General features: G+C 35.2%; 2 protein-coding genes across 2 annotated transcripts; both read left to right on the top strand.

The window, feature by feature from the left end:
- Positions 1–491: 491 nt before the first annotated feature.
- Positions 492–6,345, top strand: LOC114187303 (protein SMG7L). The gene is made up of 6 exons (XM_028075520.1): positions 492–764; positions 2,139–2,234; positions 2,318–2,920; positions 3,017–3,139; positions 3,232–3,458; positions 3,905–6,345. Exons 2-6 carry the CDS (start codon positions 2,175–2,177, stop codon positions 5,664–5,666), a joined length of 2,775 nt encoding a protein of 924 aa, XP_027931321.1. The 5' UTR covers positions 492–764; positions 2,139–2,174; the 3' UTR covers positions 5,667–6,345.
- A 1,987-nt stretch (positions 6,346–8,332) lies between these two features.
- Positions 8,333–10,449, top strand: LOC114186695 (40S ribosomal protein S6-like). Its single transcript, XM_028074669.1, has 6 exons — positions 8,333–8,459; positions 8,542–8,606; positions 8,706–8,763; positions 8,864–8,972; positions 9,250–9,522; positions 10,016–10,449. Exons 1-6 carry the CDS (start codon positions 8,454–8,456, stop codon positions 10,252–10,254), a joined length of 750 nt encoding a protein of 249 aa, XP_027930470.1. The 5' UTR covers positions 8,333–8,453; the 3' UTR covers positions 10,255–10,449.
- Positions 10,450–11,991: the final 1,542 nt, after the last annotated feature.

The following is an 11,991-nucleotide window of genomic DNA, read 5'->3' as shown; positions in this document are numbered from 1 at the left end:
GTTCCAGAGCCTTCTCTGTCTCTTGTCTCTGCTTTGGTAGAAAGTTTGTCAGTGAAGATATCGAGATTTTAAAGTAGTTATCACTGTGTCCTCCCAGACTCAAAATTTTCATCCATGAGGTGAGGAACAATTTTTCTAATTGAATTTTTGCACTGCTACAAAGATATTATGTTATTTTAATTAAATTATTCCTAAAAATCACAAAATTTAGAAAAAAAAAAACAAACCTTTTTTATTCAATTTACTCTTGGCGCTGAATTGGTTTTCTGATTAAATTCTGTATGTAAGAAAGTGTGATGATGGGTTTTATTTCTGTTATTGACCTTGGATTAGTCATTGTGATGTGTCCCTAGGCACACACACAGATGATTTATCCTCGTTCAGACAGTGATCCTTCATATTTTAGTCATAAAAATAGATGATGATGATGATAAAGCACTTTATTTTATTCGTTTTACATATTTCTTTACCATTAGAAAAAAGCTATATCAAAATCCTGAATATGGTTAAGATTGTTGTCTTGTATTCAGTCTCCTCATCATAATCCCACCTTTTACTTTGTCTGTTTCACAACTGAAACCCCTACTAGTGGTCCAATTCTTCTTGCTTCTTGCTTCTTCCTTTCTCCGCTTAAATCTTCCTCTTTTTCTCTTTCTCTCTCTCTTGTTCTTGCTTTCACTGATTTCGGATCGCTTTCTGCTTCATTTCATGCCGCTAGCTTACTGCAGTTACAAATGTTCAGTAACGACTTTCCTCTTCATTTGGTAATCTTTGTTTTCTCTAAATTCTTATCCTTCATTTTCGTACTTGCTTATCACCTTAAAGAATAGCAAACTCTGTCTTTTTTTTTTCTTTCGTTTTGGTTTTGTTTATGTTGTGTCTATTTTCGTTGATGTGGGTTTTACATCTTGGTCTTTTTTTTTTTTTTTTGCGTTTAGGGTTGTGGTGGCAACTCTTGTTTGCCCCTTGTGTTGCGTTTTGATGCGTTGTATGGATATTGGGATGTTAGCAAACTGCTACGCAATTCTGATTGATACGTTACTCCTAAAAAAGCTCATATTGAGTTATTTGGTTTTCTCTATATCCTCTTTTCTCAATCATGGCTATATCGCTTCCTGAATTATTTCATATGTACTTATCCACAAAGATGATGATGATTTTTCTCAAATAAGGTCACTGTCGTTCCTCTCTTAAGAAGTCGTCTGCACAGATCACAGCACAACCTTTGAGTTAGATATTGTATTTAGGGATGCGTGTTTTCCATGAATGGAAAAGGTACCTGGCCTCTTGATACCATGTGCTTAATTGTCTGTTATTCTTTTTGTCGCTTTGATATCCCTTAAAATATGGGGTGGAAAATTCAAGGGCCAGTCCCTTTTCCTTTTCTTTTTTTTTCCTTTTCTTCATTTGCGCAATCTTGAATTTTTCTTTCTGACTCAAAAAGATGCAAAACTAACCTCTGTCTTGAGATTGCTGTCATTTTACACATTTTCTCAGTCATTGAAAAGTTGTTGCTGCTTATTCAAATACTCGCATATTTTGCTTGGTGTTGAAATGAGAGGAATATTAGGGGACAAGATATTAGTTCAGAAATACAAAATCCTTTTTTCGGGTAAAAGGAGTGTCAAATAAGATAAAATAAAGATATTTCTGCTAATTAGTGGTATTGAAATCAAATGCCTTTTGTTTTCACGATTTAAAGAACTTGCTATGTGACAAAAGTATGCTTTATGTAATGGTAGTCATAGTATTGCATTAAACAACTAGGAGCAATTGCGTCTATGCGGTCATTCCCTTATTGGTTGCATTGACCACTCATTCATCTACAAAAGTTCATCCATGTTTTGACTTCCATGTTAGTTGTAGAATCCATTAAATAGTCCTTCGATTCTTTGAACAGAGCACAAAAGCTCTGTTCTCTGTGCAGACACCACACAAACTGGAAATTAAAATTTTAGCCTTGGAATTAAATTTCATATTGTGATTCTGGTGGTGGTACCTATATTTAGTGTATAAACTGTTAGCTATGTTGAAATCGAATATTTTTATACTTATTTTTTGCGTTAATTTTTAAAATTTCCCCCTATCCTTGTACCAAGAATGAAACAACTAATAGGCCCTGATTTCGCTACAAGCAGATGCGTCATCTTTGAAGGAATTTTTTAGTTTGAACCATGACAAGTAATCTATCCCTTTCTCCCGGAATTCATAAAGAAGATAAGGTTCTCTCAGAGGTGACTTTCCAAAACTAGAATTCTTTGTTATGCTTTGGGCTTGGGAAATGTGATTTAATTGATATCAGTTAACTTTTGTACAGGTTGCGAATTATGAAAAGCAGTTGTGGGCATTCATGCATTCTAAAGGACTTTTGCACTCTGATACTCAAGACTTGTACCGCAAGGTTCGGTCTGGTTATGAGATCAAAATCTTGAGTGATCTCATGCTTTCAGAACTTCAGGATGTTGAATATTCTCTGTGGAAGCTGCACTATAAGCATATTGATGAGTTTCGCAAAGTAATAAAGAAAAGCTCTGGTAACGTGGAGAGAAAAATATCAGGGAGGCCTCAAAATCATGTTGTGAATAGAGAAAATGATAGTCATTTAAAGCTATTTAAGATATTTCTGACAGAAGCTATTGAGTTTTACCAAACTTTGATTGTCAAACTCAGAAAACATTTTGGAGTCCCCGTGGAGGCTTTGTTTTATAAAAAGGGTTGGAATTATGCTTCTGTCGAACCAGATGTGATGCAGAAATGCCAGTATTTGTGTCATCGCTGCCTAGTTTGTATGGGGGATCTCTCCAGGTATAAGCAACAATGTGAAAACCCAGATATTCAACATCATAATTGGTCGGTTGCTGCCACACATTATTTGGAAGCGACAAGGATTTGGCCAGACAGTGGTAACCCACAAAATCAGGTAATCATTCATACCTATTGCAGTGTTGCAAGAGAAACTTTATCTTCTATTTGTCAGTCTTTTTTATCAAATGGTGGTAATCTTGTTCATTTGCAGTTGGCTGTACTGGCAACATATATTGGTGATGAATTTCTTGCTCTCTACCACTGTATAAGAAGTTTAGCAGTTAAACAACCTTTTCCTGATGCCTGGAACAACCTTATCTTGTTATTTGAGAAGGTAATACGACATTTAGGCTCTTTAATGCAATGCTATTTATTTTATCCGTATGCTTAATGTTTCTAAGCATCTTATACTTTCATCTCCTCAAGTGTCTGTCTCTATTGATATTACAGAACAGATCATCTCCTCTGGAGTTTGTTACTAGCGAAGTCTCTGTAGATTTCATGAAACCTTTTTGCAGAATTGGTGAAGAGACCAAGGTGCAAGGCAAAGACGATAGCTCAAACTGCAACAAGTTTGAAGGCAAAAATAACCATTTTACAAAATTATGGTCACTTATCGTTAGAACAATGAGTTTCTTCTTCATATCGTCAAGGTATATCTTGGATTCATTTTATTTTGTTTACAACTTTTCTTGGCATATGTTATCTTACCTTTTTACAGTTTCAAATTTTTTATTTTTGTCAATGAATCGTGCATATTTTCCATATTTCTTCTTGAACAAGTCTGCTGAGTTCACAGTCAATAACTAATTCATCGTGGATACTGTTTATGTTGTGAACATCATATTTAAAGGTTTTCAACATCAAAAGCAATATACCGATTATAAGTTTCTAAATACACTGGTAATATCTGCATGCATTATAATTAAAAGGGAGAAAATAGAATAAAAGTAATTTCGTAGTCGGCTGTAGAAAATATCTAAAAATCTAGATGCTCTTCTGAATTATGTGTTGGGTCAGAGGTTAATATAGATTCATGTGTACATTTAGTTCCTTTTGTGTGTGTTTTTCTGTTGTTTACCGTTGTTTACTTAATCAGTTTGGAGGAATTCTCTATCGCATTGGCATCAACAATTGGAGGGTTGGATAAAATGATGGAGCTAGAAGACAGAGAACTAAAGACCTTGTTGGAATCCTATAGTCAAATGGACTTAGCCAGAAGAGGTCCTTTCCGAGCCATACAAGCAGTTTCTATTATCATATTCTCGCTCACAAATCTACTTGGAAAAAGTGAATCTGAACACAAGGATGAAAGGCAGTTGATGCAGTTGGCATTAGCTGCTGCATTTAGCTTGATGGGACGTTTCATCGAAAGATGCCTAAAGGCTAGTTCTTTGAACCATTGCCCCTTGTTGCCATCAGTTCTTGTCTTTGTGGAGTGGTGCTCAAGCATTAATGACATAAGTGCAACCGATCAAAATAGTACAAGAGCTATTTCCTATTTTTTTTATGTGTTTGTTCAACTTCTGAATCAACTAAAGGATGATAGAAAAGAAACCAAAAAGCATCTTGATAGATCTCCTCTGTGGGAGGATTATGAGTTGAGGGGCTTTATACCTATAGCTCATTCACATGTCTCATTGGATTTCTGTGGTAATTGGGAACACTTAGACAACTTTGAAAGTGGAATTGAATTGCGCACTGAGCGCATCAGAGCAGCAGCAATAAAGATGGCTAGCAGATCAAATACTTGGCAGAAGTGGATTACATATGATAATTTAGGAAGTAAATTTCAAGTGGTTAGACCAGATGAAGATCATGACAAGGAAGAAACAAAAAATGCGGAGTCCAATAGCAATAACACAAAATTGGAAGAGCATAATCGGCAATCTGAAAAAGACACAGGAGGGCATGGTAAATGGGTTAGAGAGGATAATTCAAGCAGATCCAGCACCAATGGAAAATCTTATGTGGTGGAAGAGGAGGAAGTTATTCTCTTCAGGCCTCTCACAAGGTATAATTCAGCACCATCACACCCCTCTAAGTCCACTGTTGACCAGATGTCACCAAAAGACAAGGACAACCAAAGCGTTCAGTCTAACGATTGTTTGCGCCGTGCTAGTTCTCTGCTTATGGCACAAAACCCAGCTCAAACTCACAGTGATCCATGGGAATTCCATGACAGAATTTTGGATTTAAGGACTGACAGATCATTCAAACAACAAGAATCTTCAACAAAGGAATCAAATGCACACACTTTTTCTGAAACCCTAATCTCTGCAGGCCCTCCTTCTCTCAATGCTTGGGTGCTTGGTAGAGGAACCTTGAGCGATTACAAAAATAATGGAACAAATGACCTTGGTGGGCAAAGGCTGCAGCCAATTGAGGAAATAGCCTCTTCATCTTTGGTCAGTCTTTCCATCAATGCAACTGAAAATTCGGTCGCAAGTTCAGTGGACGAGTCTTCAATCTACCATTATTCCCCTTCTGCTACATATTCCCTTCCAGTGCCGTCTGCTCCATTACTTCCTGACAATGCTACGTGGTTTACGGATGCACAGTCTTCTTTATCTCCTCCATTGTTTCCAGACAACTCAGATTGGAGTTCTACTTATGTACCACGTGGATATGATCCTAGATTTTCTGTTCTTTCTAATGGATACCCATCACTTGGAAGAATGACGTCTTCAGAATGGCTGCGTTGGTATAGAGAGAACTACAAACCTGAAACGACCAACAATTACATGCTACCTACTCATTTGAATACTCCTGGTCCTGTAAATTTCCTCTATCATGATACTTACAGGTTTGATCAATTTGATAGTTGGAGCAACAACAACCCTTTGTCTTCTAACCAATGACTTAAATGGAGCCCCCAAGGCACCCACTATTGCAGCCTGGTTATTTATCTTATTCTGGTGATGATAAAACTAGTGTCTGCAACAATTTTCAAAAACCAAGCCGCAATGGATGTGGTGCAGTGACAAACCTGAGGAATGAGCCACAGTCTCTGCTAGATTGTCTGAAGGTGAAGGAATGGTGACTCCGGCTAGATCCTAATGTCAGAGGTGAAACTGGAACTTCTATCTGAAACTTTTGTTACAGGGACCATTTCAGTGGTGAAAAAGTTTTTGTGTAGTTTGTTTCTTTACCAAGCATATGTAAGTATATGATTCATGCATAGAGATGTTTCGGTCATTTGCTGAACGAATTGAGGAATCTCATACAGTGGATGAAGTATCCAACATTCAAGCTTTTATCTCGTGGAAATTCACAGTTGAATTTGTATTCATCTTTGCTAAGATATGCATGTAAAGTATGTAGAGTAAGAATAGAAATATCTCATTCTTAGAAGTGGACACGTGATTTCTGAAAACAAGTTTACTAGCCGTGTTTGCTAATATATATGAGATTGTGTACAGTGAGACGTAAATTATCGGTAGATATGTGATATTATGATGACAAATTTATGTTTGAGTACGTTATCCAAAAATTGTTGCTTAGGAAACTCATTTAAAAGTGGATTGTTATTCAAATTTATTCATTTTTGTGGCAATACAAACAAATTTTTGGAATGGGTGTAATTATTGTAGTGTAACCTCAACATGTCCCCACCTTTTATTTAGAATAAAATAAAATGTGTGCTTAATCTTTAGAATCTAGTACTTCCACCTATCATAATTCAAACTAGTTATCCTGTGACCTTTAGCTAATGATGTCGATGCACACGTACCATCATTCTTCATTCTGATGGCAAAGCACGTAGCATTTGTTTGTCGTTCCTTCGATTGATTGCATTATTTTTTTTATTAAATGTGTGTTACAATTATTAAATATTTATAATTTATGAAATTGAAATAAAATTAACAAAATTAAAATTATTATATTAAGAATGTAATTTTTTATAACAATGTTGTAATGATCCTGGGTATCCAAACTTTTTCTAAGTTTATACCTATTTTACATTTTTCAGACTTGTATTAATTATCCGGTTTTCTTGAAAGAACATCGTCGACTGTTATTTTGGAAAGTTAAGTCAATGAGCTCCCGTTACTATAAAGTTTGGTGCGATTCTAATGACTCTCGGTCACTCAGTTGATGGTGTGAGTTATAGTAAGCCAGAATGTTGGGTGTAACGTTAAAATCGCTATGTGCTCACATGATAGTGAGTTCACGGGTTAATGTTGGACGTTGGAAATCACCACTGGGTGAAAACATCAAAATGTTGGGCACTAATTTGTTATATTTAGAAACATTTTATTTACTTATATTCATGCATATGCTAACTTACTCCATCTAATTCAATCCATTACGAATTGGTTAGTGAATAAAAAAATTGGAACTTTGTTCGGTCCATGGGTTAGTGGATTAAACGGATTGGCTCACTAACTTATTTAATTAAAAATATATAATATTTTTATTTATTTTTTCAATCAAATTTAAATTATAATTTTGATAAAAATATAAATAAACTTCGATACAATCCAAAAATACATTTCAAAAAGATGTTAAACTCCAAATACAAACCAAAATCACAAAAATACAAATTATCAATGTGTTGGCTAAAAAAACTAACCTGACCCAAATGCAAAGCTCAACTTAATAAAATAATACTTGTGTAATCCTTTATTTGCGGGTTGGTAAGTTAACCTGGTTCACCACATGTTCAACTTGAATGAGTTGGGTCAAAAATCAACTCATATTGAAATTTTGTACAAAATTTTTAACCCAACCTGATCTAAACCTGTGGTGAAGCGGATTGGCTCGCAGATTGCGACCCATCTTGACAACTTTAATATATGTTTTTTTTCTTGATCGACCAAGTTTGCTTAATATTATGGACTCTAGGCATAAAATTATTTTATTTTTAGGATTACGAACATCAAAATAGATGTTATTCCTATTTATATATTTCTATAGTTTTATACAAATTTAAAAACATCACATAAAAGATAATAGTTTTGTAGTTAAATTTAAAATTATATTTAAGGATGAATATAAATATATTTTGTAGTTTCATTGGATAAATTTTTTGAAATTCTTTTAAAATATTAAGATATAAAGTAAGATTAATAGTAAATATAATATAAAAAATATTTTTTTACTAAAATATTATATGATTTTTTTATTATTATTTCAAACTTAAAATAAATTTAAAAAATAAAAAAAAACTTAAAATAGAGACTTTTAACTTAAGAAAAGAGCGAGAGAAGAATCAGTGACATTTTGAAAAAAATAGTCAAAAACAACTGTGTGATAACGAAGGAGGAATGGAAGAAAAAATAAATAATATAGAAATATTTGAAATAATATTTTGAAAATTGGACCAATCATGAATTCAATTGAAGTACTAAGTTGATGCTGTACAGAGAGAAGTATTTGAAACAATGTTTTAATTATTAGACCAAATTATAATAGTAAAATAGTAAAAAAATTATAATCTACAAAACAGTATAAAGACAAAATTTGTGAAATTAAAAAAAAGAAAACTAAACGTTAGATTTCGGGTCATGGGCTGGTCAGGCCCAATTATTTGATGAAGATAAACAAAGTCACCGCCACGCTCATAAGTCATAAACCCTAATTTCTTCTATCGTTTCACTCAGTTGCTGCGACGCTCACAGGGAGACTCGGAGCCAGGTTTCAAGATGAAGGTTTGTCTCTGAAACCCTAACCTGCTTGCTCATTTGATTTCTTCATTGGGTCTGAATTTTACAAACACACCTTCTTTTGCAGTTCAACATTGCGAATCCCACCACCGGTTGTCAGAAGAAGCTGGAGATCGATGACGACCAGAAGCTGTAATTTATTCTTTACCCATTGCATAATATTAGGAAGAAAAAAAATGATAAATGTCATAATTTTAGTTAGTGTTATGGTAATTTGGGTTTTAATCGCAGTCGAGCATTTTGGGACAAGAGGATCTCTCAAGAGGTTCTTGGTGATGCTTTGGGCGAGGTATGATTTTTGGATTCCGTCGATTGGTTGTTGCTTAGATTTCATGATAAACTTTGATTAGTTATTGACCTATCATTCCTTTTTGTTTTGCTACTTTCAGGAATTCAAAGGCTATGTCTTTAAAATTACTGGAGGTTGTGACAAGCAAGGATTTCCAATGAAGCAAGGAGTGTTGACCCCTGGCCGTGTTCGTCTCCTTTTGCACAGAGGTCCGACTATTTAAAAATTCTTTTGTTTTGTTTGATTATAAATACGTCGGAACGAAAGCATTCTTTCATCTTATGTTCTATATTTCTCATGTTCTATATTTGGATATGGATATGTTCTGTAAATATTTTGTAAATCACTCCATTGTGTGTGAAATCATACATTTTTATTTAATAACTTCTGTAAATATCCGATATACTTGTTTCAGATATACTGATATTTTTGCAACATTCATTTGTGGTCTGATGTCAAATTTTATTTCATTGCTTACACGAGCAGGAACTCCTTGTTTCCGTGGATATGGAAGGCGCAATGGAGAGCGCAGGAGGAAGTCTGTTCGTGGGTGCATTGTCAGCCCAGACCTCTCTGTTCTGAATTTGGTAATTGTAAAGAAGGGTGACAGTGATTTACCAGGCCTGACCGATGTTGAGAAGCCAAGGATGAGGGGACCAAAGAGAGCTTCCAAAATTCGAAAGCTCTTCAACCTGTCTAAGGATGATGATGTGAGGAAGTATGTCAACACATATAGGAGAACTTTTACAACTAAAGCTGGTAATGTGTATTCTCTCTGCCACTGTTCTATGTAGCTATGTTGTTCTTGCGAATAAATTTCAAGCCTAACCCATTTATAACCTGTAATCTTTACTGCTGCCTTTTTTGTGCATCTAAGTTTGAATTTATCAATTTTGTTAGCTTGGTGGTGACTACATTAACAGAGCTATTCTGGTTGTATTACTTTTCAATTTGTACCTCTGTATTTTTGTTTGCTGCAATAATTTATCAATATTATCTATTCCTGGAGCTGTGTATAAAAGTGTTTTCTTGACATTATTCTTTCTGAAAAATCTAAAAAAAGTAGTGTGAACTTAAGAGATAAACTGCTATGAGTTGTCACTTCTCATTCTTTTGGATAAAAATATAAACCTTTGGTTTTTGCATATTTTGGTAGATTAATTTTGAACAGAGGGGCAATTTATATAGGAGATTATTTTTTGAGAAGATATAGAAGTTGTGGTTGTAACTGGTTTACATATTTTGGTTACAGGGAAAAAGGTGAGCAAGGCTCCAAAAATCCAACGACTGGTCACTCCCCTGACCCTGCAAAGAAAGAGAGCAAGGATCGCAGATAAGAAGAAGAGAATTGCCAAAGCAAAATCAGAGGCAGCGGAGTACCAGAAACTTCTCGCCTCCAGATTGAAGGAGCAGAGAGAACGCCGGAGTGAGAGCTTGGCTAAGAGAAGATCAAGACTTTCCAGTGCTACTAAACAAGCTGCCACAGCATAAGCTTCTTTGAGACAGATGAAGTTTAACCTTCGCTCTAGTTTTTGATAGTGTCATTTCATGATCCTTTTTTTGGGTATGTTTCTATTTTGCTATTCAAATACTTTTTCTTTTAATATTTCTTTTATGCATTGTTCGACAGTTTAATGGAGTTGATTTTTTGTTCCGGTGGAATTATTAATCTTTTGTTGATATTTATACTGCCATTTTTTCCCTCCCAACCAAATGCTTGTCGTTATGGTTTATGCGTTAATGAAGGTAAGAGGCTGCAAAAGGACTATAGGGTTTGAAAGTTTCTCTCAAAAGATTAGACTGTTGTCGTGCATGCTCTACATTAGTTTTCTTTTATGATCTTGTCATCTCGAGCATCTTAGTTTATTGACAACAGCAGGTCTAGTGGATTTTGTGATTTTTTGGAGGAAAGCGTGCAGATTCTGCTGTATTACTGAGAAAGGTAGTCTAGAAAAAACGTTTTAATCATGTCAAAGCGTAAAAAAGATAAGTGTAGGAAAGCCACTAAAATTATGAAGATTAATATTATTTTTCAATCAGAGCGAATTCGAGTAAACTCGTTAGATTTAGTTTGGTGGACGGTCTGACACTGAACTTTGCATTTAATTGGTATTTATTAATTTTTTATAATTTTAGCTCTTTCCCGACTCTTTGATTGTACTGTAGGTCTAGTGAAATTGAAATAAGCAGTTAATTTTTATTAATTTTTTTAATATTTATTAACCAACCAAGCAACTTACATGTTTTAAGATAACTTTAGTTAACATGTTTATTTTACTTTTTATCTTGTAAGCTGAAGTTAAATCAACTCTCGGTTAGGAGTGACAGACAATACGGGTCAACTCGGACTGTATTGGGTTTGATCGGAAGCCGAAAATGTGTTGGGCCTCGGTTGGGCCGTCACTTGAAAATAAGTTACAACTTGGAACCCTATCCGCAGGAACGTGGGTTGGCATGCTAGTTCTGATTTTATTTTTTTCTGATTTGCATTTTGAGAACCAATTTGAGTTTTCTTTTTGCGCATGCCAAGCTCGCATCGCCATTAACACGTCACTTCTGCATTAATGTTCGGTGTAAACATGGTGTCTAGATTGTTGTCGTTCGTGGCACGACTAAATCGTTGTCGTGGATCGTTAACGACGTGGACTGAATGGTTCATCCTGCTTTAGTATCAATGAACGTGAGATGGACGAGGGGTAATGAGTATTTGAGATAAGAGTTGAGAAGAAAGAAAGAGACAAGTATATAAAGAGAGATGAATATCTGGTTTGGTAAAGGAGAGTGAGGTTTAAGATTGAGAGTGAGAAACGAAAAAAAGCGAAATGAGGAGAGTTTTTTATTAAACGGGTTGCGGGTTGGCCACCTTGGCTCACAGTTTGGCTCGACGGTTTATGGGTTTGGCATGTCTAGTTGATTTTGGGTTTGTTGGTTGAAAACACGGTCGCGATCCAACTTTTCAGGATAGGCCGATTCATCAGGTCTGATCCATTTTGACAATCTTATTAGGGGGCTTCTCCCTACACCTCCAACAATTTCTTCTGTATCCCCAAAACCAAATTTATTTTCATGTTTGTTCATGGTAAAATATAAGAGTTATTGTCTCTTTTTCGCAGCATACCTCTGCACCCCCAAAATCACTCTCACGCTCTGCACCCCCAAAATCATCCTCACGCTCTGCACCCTTACAAACAAGATCCGTTTCATCAAAATTGAGAAACGGTCTTCGTT

Source organism: Vigna unguiculata, chromosome 6 (genome assembly GCF_004118075.2).
Source record: "Vigna unguiculata cultivar IT97K-499-35 chromosome 6, ASM411807v1, whole genome shotgun sequence".
NCBI lineage: Eukaryota > Viridiplantae > Streptophyta > Magnoliopsida > Fabales > Fabaceae > Vigna > Vigna unguiculata.
This window is presented reverse-complemented; position numbering and strand designations above follow the sequence as displayed.